At 37.9% G+C, this 23,003-nt stretch overlaps 1 protein-coding gene across 1 annotated transcript in view; it reads right to left on the bottom strand.

The window, feature by feature from the left end:
* LOC127450558 (synaptic vesicle membrane protein VAT-1 homolog) overlaps window positions 1–22,708 on the bottom strand; it is a 47,318-nt gene extending 24,610 nt beyond the window's left edge. Inside the window, exons 1-2 of the mRNA XM_051714784.1 lie at window positions 22,012–22,708; window positions 9,153–9,360 (exon numbers count right to left, since the gene is read on the bottom strand). Of these exons, the coding sequence (XP_051570744.1) occupies window positions 9,153–9,360; window positions 22,012–22,467 (664 nt within the window). The 5' untranslated portion in view covers window positions 22,468–22,708. The remainder of the gene's footprint in view (window positions 1–9,152; window positions 9,361–22,011) is intronic.
* Window positions 22,709–23,003: the final 295 nt, after the last annotated feature.

Here is a 23,003-nt window from a genome sequence, read left to right as displayed (position 1 = left end):
ACCATTTTGGAAGGGGTTATGTGGATGAACCCAGCGGAACGGTGATGTTGTGGCTCAACAGCAGGGTTGGCTGGAACGACAAGCAGTTCAGGTTTCGCTAGGTTGAGTTGCAGGTGGTGATCCTTCATCCAGGCCAAGATTCGAGCCATCATCGTGGGGTCATCGGGGTGGAAAGACAAGTAGAGTTGTGTCATCGGCATAGCAGTGGTAAGAGAACCCATGCGCTTGAATGATGAGTCCCAGTGATGTTGTGTATATAGGGAAAAGAAGTGGTCCAAGCACTGAGCCCTGAGGTACCCCAGTAAGTAGCTGATGTGACTTGGAATCCTCACCTCTCCAGCCTACCTTGAAAGACCTACCTGAGAGATAGGACTTGAACCAGTTAAGCACGGTTCCAAAGATGTAACCGTAATTAACAAGGTTAAAGGAATAGTTCATCCAAAAATTTAAATGCCGGCATTTGCACAAAGTTTGACATCAATGTTGCCAAATAGACTTGTCACTATTTACAACATGCTAAGTTTAAAATGCAAAGTACACGAATTCTGAGAGTTGTGGCGACAAGGAAGATTTTCAGCACATTCCACCTTACTTTTGGCTTGTTCCTCACAAAAAAGCACTGTACAGCTTTAGAAGCCTTGAAACAAACGAGTTGTACATACTAGGCCTACATTTATGGCTTGTTTATTAATTCTTATTTTATTCTTCAAAATATGTTAGTTTATGTTGTACAGAAAAAAGTCAAGTGGGTATGGAATGACATAAGGGTGAGTAATTATTATTCCTTTAAAGAATTACAAGAAAACAGGATTCAAAAACACCTTTAGAAATCGATTTCACAAACATCAAATGCCAGACTGTGACTGTTCTTCCTGGATGTTGCAATCCTGGAAAGCTGTTTTTGGTCCGAGTGTAACATTTGTTTTATTTTACAAGCCTAGCACACAGAGATCCACATCTTTCCTTCAAGGTTCTCCAGCTACAAACTATTGTAACATACGAACAAATGAAAACCATAACATACAGAAAAGTAAGCCATAACACAAACATATGACAAATGTTTTTATTGCTCAATTCGTAGAGCATGGCACTAGCAACTTCAAGTTCATGGGTTCGACTCCCAGGTAATGCACATACTGAGAAAAAGTATACCTATGATTGATTGATTACCTTTGATGAAAAATTGATTTTCAAGACAAGTATTTTTGTCTTGTTTTCCATTAAAAATATATAAACATTCTTAAAGTGATTTACTGTTTGCCAATGGAGTAAGAAAAATAAACTTAAGAGAAAACAAGTTTATTTTGCTTACTTTGGCAGATTTTTCCCATTGTTTTGAGTCTAAAGTTCACTAAATTGTCAAATTTATCTTAAAACAAGACTTAATATCTTAAATAAATCACGTTAAGAATGTTTAAATAATTTTACAGGAAAACAAGACAAAAATACTTGTCTTGAAAATAATTTTTTGCAGTGTTGAGGGCAAATTGAGCTTAATTCACAAAACAGTTGCTCTACTTTTGCACATTGTATTATTAGAGCACAAACCTGTGTCTTATTCACTAACCACCCTCAAGCTAGTTTAAGCAGGTGCAATCAGTTCTGAAATGTCGCTGGACTTTAAACATTTAAATAACATTTAAAGTCATTATCATTCCTTTCCACACAAACACGCCTCCTTTCTAGGTAGGCTAAATTAGGCTCATTACAGATTGCGCTTTATTCACAGAACAGGTTACCCGATGCAATTAAGGCCACATCCACACTATTAAAGGGATAGTTCACCCAAAAATGAAAATTCTCTCATCATTCACAGTACTCACCCTCATGCCATCCCAGATGTATATGACTTTCTTTTTTTCCAATGGAACACATTAGAAAAATATCTCAGTTCAGTAGGTCCTTAAAATGCAAGTGGATGGTGATCAGACCTTTTAAGGACCTACTGAGTGAGCCAAGATATTTTCTTCAAATGTTTTCTGCAGAAGAAAGTTTTTGGGTGAACTAACCCTTTAACTTTTTTGTTTGGAAACGCATTAATTTTGCTACATTTTGGCCTTCCCTCCACATGGAGTCTTTTTGTCCAGCAAAGACAGAGCTTTTCGAAAATGCTCACCTAATTTGATACATTTGAAAATGGCGTATTCTGGTTGTAGTGAGGACAGGGAAAATGGAGATATTCGAAAACGATGACGTATTTGTTGTCATATGATGCAGTCTTTCGATCCATTCAACACAAAACAATCAAGATGATGGTGGCCCATGTTGTAGCGGCGGTGTTGTGCATGCTATCCACTTTGATAGATAGCGTTGTTAAAGAAAAATTTTACTTTGGACAACATTCACATTGTATTCCTTTCAAATGTGATGGGAAGTTTACTATGAATTGCTGTCCAGTGGTGGAACACAAAGACAATTGCGTTTCATACCATACATGGCAGGGCCATGCTTCTTACATTCTTACTTCTTCGTTTTGTCGCATGCGTAGCCTAACATCGTGCTATTACTGCCTTAGGAAACTAAGCACTTAATTTTTATTTTATTAAAAAAAAAAAAATGATGTTTGTGAATGCTTTGTATGTCGCTTAGGTAAAAAGGTAAGTATACCATAAGTAAACCATTGAAACCATTCAGCCAGTTCCCGCCTCCTCCTTGCCCAGCCTTTACCTGTTACAGTGGTGCCGAAACCCGGGAGGGAGGAGGGATGCGCTGCCACTCGGTCCTCAACCGCTCCTCCCCTTCTCGGCAGACGGCCACAGTTCCTCCTGCTCTCGGCGGCCAGCAGCTACCCCTCCGTCCCCAGGCAGATGGCCGCAGCTGCTCCCCTGGCGGATGGCAGAGGCGAGAACTCCACGACAGCGCATCCCTCCTCCTTCCCGGGTTTTGGCACCACTGTAACAGGTAAAGGCTGGGCAAGGAGGAGGTGGGAACTGGCTGAACAGTAAATTTAAAACCAACATAAACGTGCAGTGCGGCCGCGTGCATCTCTCTCTCTCGAACAGGCGTCTCCGACCGTGACTCTCACTCTCCCGCTGATCAGCTGATTCAGCGCCGGCCGTGCTCCATCATGGCCCGGCCATGCCCTCCTCCTCGTCACACAAACGCATCCTGTTTATACAAGAGATTAATCACTATATCCAAAACGTATATGTAATATTACAACTTACATCTGCACAGACAATAAAGCGAATGAACAGGTGAACTTGAACTAATTTACGCTCCAGTCATAATGAGTAACTTCTGCATAACTTGCTTTGTGAATACGCCGTTTTCGTAAAACCGTACACGCAATGTAATATCCTTAGTAAAGTCTCTAAATCATGAAAAATTCAGAATATAGTTCTAAAGAGTAATACTAAAACTAATATTAATACTCCTGTATATCCAATATTATTTCAGGAGCTCAGGTTTTCACAATAAGGACAGTTTTATTGGCCTGTATATGTTTGATAGATGTTTAAATTAAGAAAACATTTATGCATTTTTCTAAATGTTTGAATATTTGATTTAAGTTTGGTCTGTTACAGTCTGACACGTTTTTTGTCATTTTGCAAAAAATAATGAATTTAACATGACGAAATACTGACTAATTTTAAGATATAAAATAAAACTATGACTCCAACAAAAAACTGTGCAAAAATTAACACTGCACTACTGACAGAAATGACACCTTTCAAGTGAAGGTGTAAGATAGCGCTCTCTCTGTGAAACTCAAAGGAAACACATTTCAAATTTAACAGTGAATGAAAAAAAAAACAAACATCCTAAGCCCTGCGATATTGAGGGCTTCTTGAGCACAACACACTCGCATACACAACACATGCACTCCAACATTCATTCACACACACACATATAATCACACATGCACAAGAAAACACAGGCCTACATGCTGAAACATGGAGAGAGAGAGAGAGTTATAATTTCAAGAAACACGCAGTGCAACTACAGTTTACTCATCTGTGACTGTCTCTTTTTGTCTGTCTCCCCGCCTCCCTCTCAAAGATGACAGACCAGTGATCCATTTCTTTTGGTTTGATTTCTTTTCAAATCTTTGTGACTACTTTAATAAAACATTCTCTCCTTGTCTCCTTCGCCCTTTATGGGTGTGGTGGTTTAGAAGTTTGAGCTTTTTGAGAATTCTGGTTTCTGCAACTCTCCAGTTGGACAAGAGTGTTTCCTTCCACCCTGAGCCAAAGCTTAATCCACACCCACACGCACCCTGTCTGATGCATGTGTCCACCAATATATTCACACAGAGACACAGGATATCAGACACATTCCAGACCCCAGAGAGACATGAATGAGAATCTTCCAATTTCATATTTCTTTCTCTTTTTTTCTCATACTGGCAAAAACAGGAAGTTTTTTTTTTTTTTTTTTTTTTTTTTTTAGCACCAATGCAACAAAATGAAGAGAAAGCCACACATTAGGTGTGTAATTAATGCTTTATCTATCTATTTAATCATTTTTAATGCGGTTACATATAATGATTGGAAATTTAGTTTTATTGCACAATCCTGTCGCTTCATAAACCAGCTCAAATGAGTCTTATTTTGAGGCAAGCTTTATTGCCATTTTTCATTAACAGTACAAAAAATAATGCATACAAACTAAACTGCCCTGTCAAAATCCACAAGCAAAAAAGAATTACAGTATTACAAAAAACAATTTGCTTCCACCCTAATTCTCAAATCGACATCCCCAAACTCGGAAAGTCTGGGCTTAAAGAAAATCCCCCGTTTCCTACTTTTAATTACGACTTTGTGGTGGCGTTCACGTGCTCTCAACACGTAAATACGCTCATTCCGGCATGTGTCTGGCATGAACACACAGATAGACATGTCAGAAGTCCTCCAGGCAATTCTCAGGATGTTTTTTTTTAATCAGCTAATGCAGATAAGTGCTGCACACAGAACACTGAATTTCTTCTGCCAGGGTGTTTTGTACAACAAAAAAAAATGCTTTGGAAATTCTAGAAATGGATCTCTAAAGACTATCGTGAATTCTAGTTAAAATTAATTTAATTGAAATGTAACAATATAGCAAGACATAAGAAATATAGCTGCAAGCGGAAAAGTGCCAATCATTGATTTTGCTTTGCTGTAGTTGCTGCTAGAGTTTAATGGTTTTCATTCGATAGCTTTTTTCCTGCACGGTCTGAACATTATTAAAGCCAAATTTGATGAGAACTGGACACTTATTGTATGAGTAGCGAAATTCTACAGTTCGCTAGGTGCCGCTGTGTCCAAACTGCTCAGATACCCTCAGGATAAGTTTCATTTTGATATGACAAAGCATTGAAAACATTCTTCAGTTTATGATAACATTCAAAAATGCAAAGACAGAGTGCATTTACATGAACACCAACACGCTGATATCTACCAAAAATCTGTTAATACAAAAAATCCAAAACAAGAAAACCGTGCTTACATGTGTCATGATATCATCAGGTTATTTCCTGCTTTTGACATCAAAACATAACACTTGCACACATTGGATAAACCGAGAAGAATGCTGGTAAAGGTGTTTACATCCAACAATCTACCTGTGTCAATCATTTTTTTGAAGTAAACTGTATATTACCTTACCCTGATATAGGAATTCCATATAAGGCATTTACATGACACATTGTTGGCTTTTAAACATAATCAGTGTAAGATTGTAGAGCTGCACAATTTGGACAAAAAGTAATATTGTGATTATTTTGAAAAATATTGCAATTGCGATTTGAACTGTGATATGATGACAAAAATAAAAAACAACAAAATAAACTAGTAAGGGATTCATTTTGACCAAAATTTGGTAATATTTTGTGCATGTTCTACTGACAAAAAAGGGATCACATGAGTCCTCTTAAGAAGAAACAAACTGAGAACTTTATTACTTCAGCCACAAACAAACAAATAAATAAAACAGTGAAAAAAATAAATAAAAAAAACAAAACAAAAAAAAAATTAAAAAAAAAAATGTCTTTGTATTAAAATTGTACCGGTCCACTGTGTTTCTGCTGTTGGTAATACCATAGTTGTTGCTTAGTTTTTCCTGAGACAAATACTGTAGATTGGTTAAATAATCAAATAAACACACACAAAAATATTATTTTTTATGATAATTTTTTAATAGGCCTTTAAAACAAGTAGGATTTCACAAAATATTCTCTAATGTATATAAAGCTATTCAGGTTGTGGTCCATCTGGATTTTTCTGTGGGCTTTATAATGGCAGTTTTGGATTTAATAACAGATTTACTATAAAAATTATTATTATTATTATTATTATTACTGTATAAGTAAAATAAATTCTGTGGTAAACATCACTTTAAGATACATGGATGTTTTGTTCTACAACATAAATTACACAAAATCATACCCCAAATGTGAATTTTAAATTGTAAATTGCATACATATATTAAAAAACACACGGCGGCTTCAAAATTCACGTTTGAATTATTAATGTGTGTAATTTAAGTTCTAGAAAAAAACGTCCACATATCAAGTAATATTCATCACAGACCTAACCCATAAGTTCAAAAACTCCATAAGAAAATCCAGAAAACCCATGGCAAGTTAGCTTTCTGGGTTTGCCTACAAATGGACGTCACAGCTAAACAGTTCAATTAGGATATAAAGCTCTATAAAGCTTTATATATATTAGGATATATAGCTCTATAAAGAATGAGACAGTGTCAAACTGAAGTTAAACTGATAACCCATGTGTGTATTTAAACAGTTTGTTAGTAAGTCATTGTCACCATTTATTTATTTAATTTTTTATTTTATTTTAACAATGCATAATTTTATAGTATCTACATATATATATATATATATATATGTGTGTGTGTGTGTGTGTGTGTGTGTGTGTGTGTGTGTGTGTGTGTGTGTGTGTTCCATGCCTTTTCATTTTGTTGGATGCAATAATTTTAGTTCTGCTTTCACTTGTTCCGCTCGAGTGAGAATGAGGGGGAACACATGCTCTCTCCTGAGGTAAACAAATGACAGGAGAAAGGAGGAAGAGCACATGTTTCTGGACTCTACAGGTGCTACTGTTAATGCAGTTTGCTCAGTAATAATTTAATAAAGATGTTTGAATTATACCTTATCTTTTATCCCACGTTATTATTAGCCTACCTGTGTCCGGCGGAGACTGAGATGCTGCTACCACAGAGGATAATAAAAACCGCTTCACCCAGGATGCACAAGTTTCCCTGCTTTGCCTAAAAATAACACGCCCAGCGCACGTAAGCAAACGGAACTGAACATCTGTTACTCTGAGCATAAGATTGAGTTGTGGAGCTCAGAGCCACTCTGAAAACACTGTAATAATGCTCAGCCCACATAAACTCTGAAGGGAGCAGACTTTTAATTTATTTAATTAAATCGCAGCCCTTGGTGGTTTAAGAATCTCTACAGTGTGCAAAAGATGTGCACCAATTAGAATAGTGAATTACACAACAGAATTCTAAAGAAAAGAAAATAATAAAATTGCAGCTTGCTGCAGTTTAGAAATTGTACATGCTCATCTCATGATTATACTGTGACCACGATTAACTATGCAAGTGCGCAGCCCTAGTTTAATACTACAAAAATGTGTCAGATTGAACCAAATTGGTTATTTTTTGTCAAATAAGTTTATTAAATATAACAAAATAGACCCTCATGAGTAAAAAACTCAGCAATTTGCATTGCATCCAGATCACCTCATTTTGATTGGCTAAATCATTGTCAAAAACACGTTCAAGAACACACACACACAAACACTACCCTATTTCAAGAAGCTAACCCTTAATCACTTGAAATGTCACATGATTAAATGTATAATCATGTAATCACAGTTAATTTAACTAAATAACCATCATCCCAAGATCAGTCAACATCTTGAAACTTGACCAGACGATCTTTACTGTAGTCAGAATGTTGTCTAAACATTTATACTGTAAATTAAATGACTGCTAAGGGAAACAGTCAGATTAATTTATCTATATGCGGTAGGGTTACTCCGATACAAAAATGTTGCCTTCAGTATGATACCAGCCCTGGTACCTCGGTATCGATACCAACTCAATACTCAGGCAACAAATAAAAAAAAACTCTGATTTTTTATGAAATTACACAGAAAATGACATGACTAAAAAAAAAAAAAACTTCATAAAGTCTTATAGATACAAATTATGCCTTTCCTGTTTTATTTTTTCTGGATTCCATGTTAAATGTTTTAATTAAATGTTATGATCAAATAGTGTTTAATCAAATACATACTGTACAGCTTTAATCAAATAAAAATATAATACTTTTCAACTAATATATTAGTATATGGATACTATTGGACACACTGCATGAAAATCAAGCATTAATAGTGTGTTGCGTTTGTGTGTGTGTGTGAAGGAGATGACGGCAGAGAGTTGCCGCGCAGCGCATGCGACTGTATATTATTTCATTAAATGACATCCTTCTGCTGTTTAATGATCACACTTGGCCATATAGAGGCTTTATTATTATTTTCAAATGGTCTTTGATTTCATCTCAAATCTCTCACATTACATTTAATTTTGCTAATGACAGCATACTTTAATACGGAATCGAAATTAATACGATGATATCGTACCATTAAAATATTTTTGGTATCGCGATATTTCGTTAGTACCGGTTTACCACGCAACCCTAATATGCGCCTACAGGAATATTCTTTGAGAACTAATAAATCCATTCAACACTCGCACCTGCACTTCCAGTGTCTCCCAAAGTTCATTATTTGGAGAGCATAGATTCCTAAAACCCCCACACATACACACACCTGCACAGTGCTTACAGTGCACAAGATCCCTTAGGGAGGACACTTGGCTACAATTTTTTGCAATTGCCATAAGAGATTTGCTGATGCATTCTTACACACACACACACACACACACACGATGATGTGAGCGCATGAGTAAATATAAAACATTACTGTACTCTCTCGTTGAAATAAAAGCCCCAGGGTTCCCTTTCACCAGCTGCAAGCACACACACAAACACTTACACACACCTGCAAATGATGTACGTGTCCATTGTGCTGTTGGCTTGTGAAAATATAACTGCATTAGGTTGCATGTACATCAAAGTTATTTAGCCTGTATTACCTTCCATAATCTCCCAAACCACATACACACTCACTTACCTGCTGCCATATGGATGAGTACACTCTGGTTGGGACGCAGGTGTCCAAAATCAAAGAGCATCATGTAGGCAGTGATGTAATTCACAGGAAGTGCCGCTGCTTCCTCAAAGCTCATGCCCTCGGGCATCAGAAAGGTGTGTGTGGCTGCTACCACAACCACTTCCTGCCATAGTCCACTCCGGTTCAGAACCAGAACATTATCACCCACCTACAGATGAGAATATAGAGAGAGATCTGCTTAGGGAAGGTCTGGAAAACATCTCTGGAATGTTTCAGTAACATGTCTCAGTTTTTAAAGGAGTAGTTCACCCAAAAATGACAATTTTGTATACTTTTATTCACCCTCATGTCATTACAAACCTGTATGATGACCTGTCTTAAGTGGAACACAAAAGGAGAAGCTTAGCAGAATGTTTGAGCTGCTCTCTTTCATACAATTAACATGGATGGTGACCAGGGGATGACAAGCTCCCAACTAGGGCTGGGAATTGTAAGGAATTTAACAATTCCGGTTTCTGATTCCAATTCCTCTTAACGATTCAGGTACCTTAACGGTTCCATTAACAATTCCAGTAATATTTTTCTTACCTTTTTTAAAAAGAATTATTTGGAAATGAGAAATGCAATTCTTATTTTATTTACTACCCTCTGCTGTCTGTTACAATTCTTGTAAAAGGTGTGTTCACAGACTTTGAGACATAATGCAATCCAATAATTTATCCTAATTATATTTTAAAAAATCTAAACCAACAAGAAATATGATGGCATATATCATTAATTAATTTAATCTTTTATAAAATTCCACTTATTACACCAAAACTCGAGTATCTTTAATTATATAGTGGCAAATGAACAATCAGTCAATAACTGCACTTCTTGATTTAATAGAGACACAGGTCATCATTAAATAAAAAGAAACAGAGACAGTTTAGACTGTGTTTTGTAGTCTGATATTGTACTTCAGGATTGTGCAACTTCAACAGTTCTTACTTAATTTTGAGTTGGACATTCATAACTTGCACATCAGTCTAAGATTACTTGCATACCGGACTATAAACAGAAGCACTGTATGTTTCACATTGTAGATTCAAAAGAACTGGCTCATTACAATAATTATTTCGGGACCACAAGCACCATATGTTTTGTGCTGTAGATTCAAACGAAAAGGGAATAAGTCTTTCAGGAATTGAACTATACCGTAAGTGCATTTGTTTCATGCAGTAGATTCAAAAGAGCTGGCTCGAGAGTCGTTTGATCAGGAATCAAGTACACCCGAGGTATGCTAACTGACTTGAAGGATAATGACAACACAATGTATACAAAAGAATCCCCAGATTTGTGCAGTTGTTTTCCTGCCAAAAAAAAAAAAAAAAAAAAAAAAACATTAATGAACATCAAAACATTGAGCTAACAGCTAATGAACAAATAAATCACTGTTGTAAAGATTTGATGGTCATAATCAAATCTTTACAACAGTGATTTATTTGTTCATTAGCTGTTACCTCAATGTTTTGATGTTCATTAAAAATGTTTTTTTTTTTTTTTTTTTTTTTGGCAGTAAACAGCTGCACAAATCTGGGGATTCTCTTGTATACATTGTGTTGTCATTATCCTTCAAGTCAGTTAGCATACCTCAGCAAATATTTGAACCTGTAGTTGCTGTTGGCCATCTGGACTGCTTTCATTTTTATCTTCGAGGAGATAAATGTGCTTTGTTTGGGGTTGTTTGATAATGTCTGCCATAACTGAAAATCCTCCAATCACCATAGAATCCCATTCTCTCTCTCTCTCTCTCTACACACACACACACACACACACACACACACACACACACACACACACTAACTGAGCAGACTTCCACAACTTCCTCTGCATGTCAGATTCCTCGTATCTCCTTGTTCCAAACAAACACACACAAATTGTCAGACTTTGGGCCATCATGACTTCACAACTCAAATGTTTTATAAAGACAATTTTGTTTGGGTGCCTCCATTAATCTACATCCAAAAGGATTTTCTCTCCCATTTTATCGTCTGCCAAGTCTGATCACTTACAAAAAGTAACAGTACACTTCACCAACTTTGAGTTAGCATTCATGTCTGTTGTACAAATGGTAGAGAACGAGTTACATGCCTAAGTTTAATACTTATTATTAGGGGTTTGTTCAAACCCTAACCACATGTATGATCAATAGCAAGCCCTAATAATGAAAACTGTTGAAGGTGAAGAGTGATTATGAAAATTAAGTTGAAGCCACTGTGGCTTTTTTAAGAAATGTTCTAAATTAGGGGAAGTGACCCAATTAAGCCCACCCAAATCTAAGTTTTACATACTTACGTAAATGTTAACAGCCTTCCAATAAAGTGAGTTTTAAATCAAAGATTAATCCCTCATCTAAAATATCGTGACCAGTTAATTAAATATTTAGTCCTTACAATTTTTTCTCTGCCTCTTCATTTTCTTCCTGCGATGAAAATAGATTCAGTGTTTAGAGTTCACAATTAACTCAGTTTACAATTTTTTAATATGAGGTTCAATGGGTTATTTGCTCAGTGGGCTTATTATGAGGAATGGGGTTCGATGGAAAATAAACCTCAATAATTTATAGTAGTGTCAATGTAAACACAATGTTTTCTGATTAATAAAACACACTACATTTTACAATGTAGCGCATGTTTTTTATTGGTGTTTTAACAAATAAAATCATTATTCTTCCATTAGTCTATGACCAAACAGGTTTTTCAAAAGGTGCTGTTCCTTATAAAACCACATGAGAAGAAAGTTATATTTCTGGATAATTACAGACAGAGCACTAAATCCTGTGCAAGATACTTCTTAAATATTTTCATTTAATGTGGTTATCAGCAGTTATCATTTTTCTTTTACCGCATCTATCTTTGTGAGCGTCACTCAGGAAGTGTCCTGCACTAGCTCCAGATAAACATCAAATCCATATTTTCAAATACAAAGTATTGCTGTTAAATACAGAGAAAATAAATATTATCAAGTTGCATTTGATTTATTAATCTTTTAATTTGTTTTTGTTTTTTAATCATTCCTCATCCAGTTTGTTCATCTGACTCCAGAAAAAAAAAAAAATTTGTTTAGGTGTTCAAAACAGTTGATAAAAAGTTTGAGCAACTTCCAAAATGGCCACCAAACAGTGGTAGCACATGTTCTCAATTACTCAAGAACAAAACATTTGATTGGTTAAAAATAAAAATAAAAAAATAATCCAAACAAATATGGGCATTTCCTCTGCAACTAATTTTTCTATGTCTTGCTTTGTCTTTTTTTCCCATTTTAAAATAAAACAGTAAGTAAGGCTTATATGGTACATGGGTTTAATAGGATCACTTCCCCTACTTGCAGTTTAGAGCGTGCAGACAAAACGCTCTGACGAACTTCATGTTTGCTAGTGTTCAGCGGCAGATGCCTTACAGTATGTCTGGGAGTGAAAGCATGTCAGACAGTTCTGGGTGGTAATAGTAACCAATAATTTTGATGACAAGCATTTTAGAATAACCACAGCAAGATTTTAGATGCTTTTTGATGATAAAAAGCGAAATTATCGAAGCAAATTATGTATTCACATGGCTTATAAAGTCAAAGTCACAACATTTTATATGCGCGGCATTATTCCTTATCAATTCAATACGAATATACTTAGTAAATGTGCTTCCATTGTAGTTTATAAGCATGTCTTCATACCAAATAAAAAATGATCCACCTCATGCAAGAGCACAAGCTTTTTATGCACAATTTATAGACTGTTTCATATTGGTGTTTCCATCCAGCATTTTTTTATTCAAAATCATAAAATTTGCATTAAAAAGGTGCACTCAGCAATTACTGAGAAAACACTGTTGATATTCGAACTCAACTGCCAAAACAAACACACCCCTCCCTTCAGTGCTCCTTTGGAAGCTCCGCCCCCCAAATTCATGCACAAAAATGTATTCCTTTTGCCTCTCGAAGGTCTCTCCACCACTGAAAAGCCTCGCTGATGTTAATGCAGCTCCTAGCCCTCAACTTATCATAATCCTTCTTTAGTTTATGTTCGTCTGACCTTTTTCTCTCGGTCCGTTTCTCAGCCATTTGTCCTCCTTGGAGTTTAGAGAGTTCGCTCATCCAATGCCCCTACCCCCCATCCTGTGCACGTGCAAGAACCACCCCCTGTTGCTGATTGGCTGGAGTAGTGTTGTGTGGATCGGTCCGATCCACTTTGTTTTTGTCCCATTTACAGAGCCAGGACTGTGTACAAATACTAGATTTCTTTTCAGCCCATCCACAGAACGGACAGCTAGCAGACTGTGAGGTGATATTTGCAGAATTTGACAAAGTGTACTGGATTAGAATTACTGAGTGAACCCACTCAATTACTGTTCAAACATATTTCCCAAACATTTCTACAGTCTTCCATTGGTGGGATAAACAGACAGCACCACCATTGTTGGGCTGGTCTGAGACATCAAACAAATTGAGCAATATGGTTTTTATAGAGCCTCAGTGTTTTACTTTCAGCAGAATCAAACTATGATTGGCTTACTTATAGTTGCCTCTACATATTAAGCTGGGATAGGAAAAAGTAGGCTATTTTAACATTACAAAAATTACACACTTCACTTTTAAGCTGCGTTCAAAATGAATAAAGGCAGTGACACAAACTGATCCGACCTTTGTAATGCTCACAAACAAAAACACTTATGTTTCATCCTCCAGTTGTGTTTCCTTAATCAGTAGTATCATAAACATTCCACTTCCTCCTCCACACTTTCTCTGTCTATCAATTATTTTTATCTCCCATCTCCTATCTCTCTTTACCACTCTCTCCCCCTCCATCCCTCTTTATTTCTAAAAATCAGTTCCTCTCATCAGGGGGCAGGCAGATCCTTCAGCCTCAATGAGCTTGAGACAAAATGGTACGCACACAAATGGCAGAAAAGCACCTATACTTTTATTCTCCAAGGACACACAAACCTGGCACAAACGATCATCTGCAAACACACTCATTTACCCAGCATTTCCTTCACAGACAGGAAGGCACGCACAGTCTATTAGACCCTAGGGACACATGGGCATCTTTGTCTATACTGTCCAATTAGAGAGAGGGACTACTCCCAAGCCAATACATCTGTGCCCCAGTTCATCTCTCCCTTCTTCTCTTCGGTCTCTGTCTTGCTTTCTGCAGTCTGTCTCTGCCATTCCTCTTCCTCCTCCTCTTTTAATTGGATGATCAGCACATCAGAAATCAATGGACATTCAAGTCTTGACCAGGCTCCATGATCATGACTTACCAGATGGTGAAATCGTCCCTTTCTCCCTCCTCTTTCTTTCACACACACACACACACACACACACACACACTTTTGTCACAAACTTATACTTTGTATTCTGAGCTTGTACAATCAGACACACACAAACACACTTTTCAGCCGAGATAGCAAAGATCAAGGCCAGCTGAAGGTCTTGCGAGATGTTTGTCACTGGCTGCGCTCCTCCCTGAGTCTCTCCTGTCGCTTCTTTTCCTTCCATTTACATGCACGTACACTCACCCACACATGCATATCTACACACAGACATTTGAGGGCAAAGTAGTCCGCATAGCAAGGCTTTTGACTTCTGGCATAAAGTCTGGTCCAGTTTGCAACGTGTTCTGACCAAAAGCTTCCCACTAAGACGGGAAAGGTCTAACCAACAAAAACGACAAATCGCATTCTTTTTGCTTTTTCAGAGTATTATGGTATCAGCTATTGTAATGTAATTTAGGCATTCTATATAGTCGCTTTCCCAACTTCAGTCCCAATACTTTTCCCTTAGTAGCTGAACTCTTTTTTTTTTTTTTTGCAGACTGCTTTTCACAACACACATCGTTTCAAAGCAGCTTTACAGGAAATCATGCATATAGTCTTCGTAGGCAGCATTTTCCAGTTACCGTACACAACCTGGTCCTCAGGTTAAGTTTTTAAATTGGGTGTGCGAGCCGTGCGTGCGGTGTACTTAAAGCCAGAGTGAGTGGAGAGAAAATGCACTATAAACCTATTTATCAACACGACTTTTTACAATAAAGGCATTTGTGACTCAACATAAAATACTTTCCTGAACTACTCACTCATTTACTAAAACAAAGACTTTTAACCACGCAGTAACAGGCACGCAACACTTTCGTCATGTAAATTAGACTTCATGACAGTTAAGTTTATAACAGATTTAATTTACCTACTCTTGATAAACACCTTATTTATAACCTTTAACGCTGGTGGGAAAAAAAAAACAATGTAGTAATCCAGAAATCACTTTATTTTCTGTATAGTCAAAGTCCAGATGCGATAAAACTTGAGCATCTCCCGATGAAGTCATGCAGTAGCTCTGCTCACCCCTCACACACACATATGTGAAAGAGGCGATACTCTTTGGATACAGCTGGTTTTATGTTATTTCTGTTAAGGAAATTGGAAAATTAGCACAGTCCTCTAAATAGCAAGCTAGCGGCTACAAGTTTGTTTATTCTTGGCAGCTGCTGACTCCCCGCGTTTGTGCTTCAAACAGGCTGCGGCACGCCTCACAGTCCCTCTATGCCCCCCAAAAGTACACACTCTGGAGTAGAAGCTAAAAAGTCCATCTAAAGTCCCTCTTAACGGCTAAGAGGAACTATAGTTCCTCACGTGTGAAAACAATGAAAAGTACTAGTTCTGGGGAAAGTACCTAAAATGGGCTTTAGTTCCTGAAGTAGTAAAGGGATTCCACAATAACAAACCAGCATAAAAAATACAGCAGAGTCGGCCTGTGACTGAATGTACAGAAAACACAGAAGAAATTGCAGAAATGTTGTGTGTGTGTGTGTGCATTTGTGGCCATTTTGTGGGAATACCATCTGATACTAGAGATAAAAACTCATGCAATATGTCTATCGGTAAACATCTAACCATGTTGCTGTGGAAAGGAGTAGCATTCTCCTCCATATCTTGGCTTATTAAAGCTGTGGTGTCTTCCAGCACTGATTCTGTCGATTAGATCTGTTTGTTTTGTATGGGATGGAAGTAGCCCTACGGTTAAGGCTCAGGGCAGCTGACAAAAAGGACACTGTCTCCGAAATGTCAAGTAGGGGTGGATAGATATTGAGATCACAATCCTGTTTTATTAACACTGTGCCTTTGAGCAAGACACTCAACCCTGGCGTTTGGGTGTTTTTGTGTGTGTGTTGGGGGGGAATCATATCCCTGCAATTGCAGTGCTGTTGCTTTAGATTAAAAGCACGTAGTAAATTAACTAGAGAAAAAAAAAAAAAAAAAAAAAAAAAAAAAACACAAATTTAAGCACTATCCTAAAAAAACAAAAAAAAAAAAACATATACTAATATATATATATATATATACACACACACACACACACACACACACACACACACACACATACACACACATACACACTTCCTGTTTGGGACCATGTTTCTGTTGTATTCTATTATTTATATCTATTCTGCATTTTAACAAATAAACTTAACATTTTGCAGGCAATATAGTACACAATTTCATACAGGAATCACAGGACTGCATTAAAAAAAATTACAGAAAAGGAATGTAGTTTTATTAGGGCTGCGACACACAACCCCCACCCCCACTCGCTCAACAACTTTTGGGCCAGTTTCTATGTAAAATCCAAGGCCGATTTCTCTTCCCAGTCCGCCCCTGAACATAACTCATGCATTGGTCTACAGTACACAGCAATCCATTTTGCAATTTAATTCGTCAATCTGTCCAAAACAGATTGATTAAAAGTGCTTTTTGAAGGATGCGTCAGAGTACACATGCATCAGACAGATACATTTAGAGAATCTTACTTTGGATGCATTGCATCATAAACAGCATTTCTAGGATGCCGTTTTAATTTAAAAATAGATTTAAACTTAGAAAAACATGTCTTGAGAGCCCTGCATTCTGAGTTATGCTCCGTCCAGTTGTGCTTAAATGCAAGGCGTCCTCGTCTTTAGCTGTCTGCTGTGGTTCGTCTATACAGCTGCACTTTACCTGTTAAGGTGGAGTTGAGCTTACTGCCCCTGCTGACTGAGACTCAAAAAAACATGAAGGTGGTACTTAAAGCATGAATTGCTCCCATGGTAGGAAATTCCTTATTACAGTCAGGGAGAATTACTAATTGCGCCATTTTTTGTATAATTAAATCGCACTGAAATAACACGTTAAATAGACAGCCCTAATTTTATATGTACTTATCCACAGTTAATCTGACCGCAGCCATAATGCATCTGGACTCTGTTTTCTGGTTCCTGTCTCCCTGAGAAGCAATGTAAAAACCATTGAAACAAGTGATTCAGATGGAGAACAAGGACCAGTTTAAATGTCAGAGTAAAAATTAGTTCAGGCTCAACTTGTGCAGTTTTTGGATGTCATAACTTAAAGTAACCTGGAAACTAACCTCGATTCGTCGCTTTATTTCATCTACCCACTCCTTAAACTTTGATGGGTGAGGCACTGTCAAAAGATGGTCGTTGCAACTCTATAAAGTATGTGCACTATGGAGCTTTAGGCCAATTTGTAATCATTTAATATGCTAAACATCACATTATCTGCTCAGAACATCTGCAGATGCGAGTAAAAACACTGGAGACAGGAAAACAAAAACGGAAAAGAGGGACACTTCCACGTTTAGGGAAAAGGTGGATAAAATAGATGGATCTGGCTCTAAATTATGATTTGATGAGCCCTGTTTGAAGTCATTGAAAAATCCAGATAAACGCACACCTGTCATTGCACATTCTACATTAATGGTCCAATTTGCTATGTTGCTTGGCAACCATAAACATCAGTTAATGAACACCCCTTTTCTGTTGTAAAAACACCGTAATACACAGCCTCTCATGACTCTTTGATTTAAAGTGTCATAAAACCCCCTTTCCAATTGCTCATCATTTTAAATCAAGCTTTTTTTTTTTTTGTCAATTTCCCATTTTATTCTTGCTTGTTTTTATGATTTTTTTTTAAAAATAACACAGCTTTTAATATTTTAATGTGAAACCGTGTTTAGTCACTTTAACCACATCTGCTCTGTTTAAGCCGCAATTGTAAAATTAGGTCATATTTCCATCATAGCACCAGCATTATTACATCACAGAGACTCTTCTGTTCAACCATTGTGAAACATTGTCACCCATTCTTGTTATACTGTGACATTATGATGAAGTGAAACTTTTTATTATTTTTCCACAATGAAACAACTCTAAATATGATTCTTCTTTTAGTACCACTAACTGAAAAATCTCAGCCTACAACTCACAAATCCATAAATCTTTTTTTATTGCATAGATAAACTGCTCTTAAATGGGAGTAACACTACACTTGAAACATCATGTTCCAGTGTCAAATAATACCCAAATCTCCTTTTCGTTATACTTTTCCTAGACCAGAAATGTTCCACAGCACCAGATTCAACTAAAACAGCCAATGTCCCTGCTGTTCACTTATTGATAATCTCTGCATCACTGTTTATCACCGACCTGTCAAATCACACACACACACACACACACACACGGAGGGAGAAAGTGTGAGCAAGAAAGAGGAAATTCCAGACTGACAATGTGGTCCAGAGGAAGATAATTGTGAACAGATGCATCTGATCCTTGCAGCAAAACTTTGATAAATATTGTGTGTGTGTGTGTGTGTGTAAGCGACATGTATTATGAATAATTCATTATGAAAATGCTAATACCAAGCCAAGAGTGGGCACAAGAGGGCAGTTTAGGCATAACATCTGTCAGGTCTTGTGAGAGGGTGTCATGAACTTCAACATTCTCCTCTACAGTTCTCAAGAGTGTTTAGAGAGATGTTTATAACAGAGACTACTGATGTCAAAAGCACCAGTACTTTGGTACCAAGTTGATACTGAAATAAAAATAAAAATCACAATACCAGTGTTTCTGCAGTACCGAGCACCGGCTTAATTTGGTCCTAGTGTGCTGTCTAATTGACACACGACTGCTTTCAAATGCTTAGGTGCTTAAGCGTGTGCTCCGTTACTCCTTTTACACTGAAATGCACAATCAAATTAAAATCGTGATATGTCCTAGTGTGATTATTAAACCACGAAAGCCAGCATTCTTAGTCTGCATCCGAGCTGACTGCTTTAAATGAATGTGTGAAGCTGACCACTCATAACTCCAAACTCCACAGAATCATGTGCACTTTGTGTTGTGAGAGGACAGAGCAGAGCGCTCATTGACTGTGAAGCGCACAGCACATATACATTATATATTTATATAATTAAATCACAGCATTTGCACTTTAATGATTACACTGGACCATGTAGTGAACTGTTCTTTCTGAGAAGTAAAGCTTCCGTCAAATACACGTCAAAATAAAAGCATGATTCAAAATAAAAGCATGATGCCTGAAATTGAAGAAATTGCAACAAAAATATATTACAACTGTACACTAAAATGTAATATTCACTGTAGTAATATTATTAATAATAATAAATAATGATTAATAATAATAAAGTTTGTTAAAAAAAATTCTGTTATGTTGAAAATAACCGTTCTATTTTCACTGTTAAAAGTTTTGAGAATTAATTTGATTAGACACCGTTTTGATGGTGAAATTTAGTTGAATTTTAAAACATGGAATTCTGAAAAAAATAAAAGGAAAACAAGATTTTGGAAATATATTTCATTAGGCCCTACTCAGTAACTCTTGCAATGCATACTTAACTGAGAAACACTTGAAGGAAACATGCACTTCTTTTCATTTATTATTTATATTGAAATGTAACTTTAAATACGCTAAAGAAGTGTGTTCAAAACCACATTACCATATGAGCATATTTTTGCTGTGAACCGTGAAATTTCACAGGTATCAGTACGGACTACTGAAATGTTGGTATCGTGACAACACTAACAGAGACAGTGGCATTGTCTCTCCATGTCTTCCTCTAAGAAAGAGTCATTTTCCGGACATCGTGATCAGCAAATTCCTCTCCTCACATGCTCCAAACAACATTAGCTTCCCAAAACACATATCAAATCTCCAAATGTGAGAAGAAACAATTGTTTGCTTGCTGACATGGTAATAAAGAGAGAAAGAGAGGGTGAGAAAGAGAAAGGGGTGGATGATGACCTTTTAAATTCAATATCGTTGACAGACGAGGCTGAGGAAGGACTAAACCAATATCCTCCTCCTCTGCATCACCAACCAGCCAACGCCTTAGTGCTCACCCTCTCTCTCTCTCTCCCTTTCATGTTAAACACATTACTAGATTTAAAGGGGTTGTTCAACCATAAATGCCAATTCTGTTATCAATTACACATCTTCATGTTTTTCCAAACCCTCCAAACACAAAAACATGACAACCTCAAAAGCCATACGCTTTCATTGATATATTTTTTTTTCCATACAATGAAAGTGAATGGTGAATGAGGCTGCCGCTAAGATCTCCTTTTGTGTTCCACGGATGAAAGAAAGTAATATGGGTTTGGAACAACATGAGGGTGAGTAAATGATGACAATTAAATATATTTATTTGTTATTTTTATTTTTTATTTTTTTTTGAGGGGGGAGGGGGTGGAGAACTTTCCCTTTAAATTTGCATTTTCGCTGTTTAAAGTGACTGGTTTTCATTAAACACGTTTATTCTGTGTAAAACAAATATCACTCCTTTCAGCCAACTCTCACAATGACAGAGGCAGCGCCGGTGTATGGCGTTGCCATGAAACGTTGTCATGGAGACCAGCGCAACGACCACCAGGCATGACTCATCGATTTGTTCATATGGAGCACGTAGAAAGGCTCGAGTCAATTAGTCCACCTCATAATAAGACTACGCTGTTTTCTATGAACCGTTTAAAAGCACTGTAACCCGATAATTAGGGTTTATTTACAGTTTTAATCATACAGAATCATCCCGGTCAACTAAATCAAAGTCTGTTTAATCAGATGGTAATACTAAGAAATTGTTTTTCACTGGCGTGATGCCAGCACAAATAGGCGTTGACGTTTAAAGGAGGGGGGGGGGGGAGCTTTAATTACTGTTTGAAATGAGAAAAGAGGAGAAAAATCTGGCATGAATGATGAATGATGTCACAATGCGCGAGGCAGATGACAAAGAGCGCGTGTGATTAGTATTCTCCCTCGCGCGCCTCGCCCTTTTTTTCTGCGCGTGGGGAGACTCTCCACGCGCCCACATGACACTGGGCATCGCTGGCACAAATCGGTGACAGTTCAGAAAAAAAAAAAAAAAATGTACAAACCATTCCCAAGTTACTTTAGTATGCTTGCAAGACATAAATCATCCACGCTCTTGGATGATGCACGCCTCAGGTGCGACAAGCTGTCACATATCTCCAGCGCGCGCAAGTGGGGCGGTGGTTCTATCCACACTGAATGCGACGCGACGAGAACGCCGTCATTATAATCAAAGAAAAAAATATATTGTGGTGTTGATTATAATTAAGGCGTTCATCAGTCAACCAGCTACCGTCAACTAACTGCGAACGAGCGGTGAAGAGGCGGTGTGTTACTTTTAAGCAACTCAAAAGCAAAGCTCGCTCTTAGGTCAACGCGACAAGAGCTTCGGTGCTACCGGCGCCCCTCCCGCTCCCCTTTTGTCTCCGGTGCAGAACGAGTGAGTGATTAAGACAGGAGTTTGAGAACGAGTATTTTTGCAAACAATTCTCAATGTTAGAAATTATAAATAGTCTACTTACATGAACACTAAAAGAAAAAGAAAAAAAAACAGCACAAATTAAATGCGTTGTGAATATTTGCAATGTTAAAATAGCTGCCAAACAAGCTCTTGTAAGATCTAAAGAAATACTCTAAACAGATGTCTGTCAAAGTGCACAGTTACTCACTTTTCTGTCCTTCACATCTTCCCCGACTGCCTCGATGATCCCGGAGCAGTCCATGCCCGGGGTGACCGGCGGGGAGGGGAGCCGATCGTACAGTCCCTGTCTCGCCATCAGATCGGCGAAGTTCAGCCCGCACATTTTCACGCGCACCATCACCTCGCCGCTCTTGAGCGCCGGCTTGCCCTTCTTCACCTGGAGCTTCACCTTATCATAGCCGCCGTAACCGGTGAGCACCAGAGCCCGGTAGGTGAACGTGTCCTCCTCGGGGACTTTCTCAGCGGCGGGCGCTGGGGTGGCGGTGGCGGTGGCGGCCTCGGTGGACGCGCTGGTGGGCGGTGGGTCAGGTTTGCTCTCGGTTTTCGGGGACTCGGCGGGCGTCTTGGTCTCCTGTTGTTGCTGCTGCTGCTGCTTTTGCTCCTCGGCGTTTTGCTGCTGGGCAGGTGCGTCTTCGCCGGACATGGTCGGAATTTGAGCTGAGAACTTTTTAGTAGAAAAGCGTGGAGATTTGTGTTTGTTTTTCTGCCTCGCGCAGGCGGATGAAAGAGCGCTCTGTGCCCACAAAATACTTCAAAATGGTTTAAAGCCTAACCAAGCCTTTGCAAAAGGATGCTGGAGCCTGAGAAGGTCAGGGAGACAGAGAGAGAAAGGGAGTGGAAGATGCCTCACGACAACTAACGTGTGACCCGAGGCTCTGACAACTATTGAGGGAAAAAAACGAGGCGAGGCGTGGCGAGCTGCAAAGCCCGGATAAATGGAATCGTTCAGGGGGCAGAATAAATGGATTGAGGAGTGCAATTAGGGAGTTTGTGTTGACAGGCAGCTGTGCTGACTTCAATTTAGTAAATGCAGTCAAGTTGTTTTTAACTACTCAGCTGAAATTCTGACGAGAGAATGAGAGGAAGAGGAATTCTGATTGTTATGCACTTTTAGAAATGAGTTCTTTTAGAAAGGAATATTCAGGTTCAATTCAAGTTAAGCTCAATCGTCAGTATTTT

Source organism: Myxocyprinus asiaticus, chromosome 13 (genome assembly GCF_019703515.2).
Source record: "Myxocyprinus asiaticus isolate MX2 ecotype Aquarium Trade chromosome 13, UBuf_Myxa_2, whole genome shotgun sequence".
NCBI classification, from domain to species: Eukaryota; Metazoa; Chordata; class Actinopteri; order Cypriniformes; family Catostomidae; genus Myxocyprinus; species Myxocyprinus asiaticus.
The sequence above is the reverse complement of the archived record's forward strand: the minus strand, read 5'-3'. Positions and strand labels throughout refer to the sequence as shown.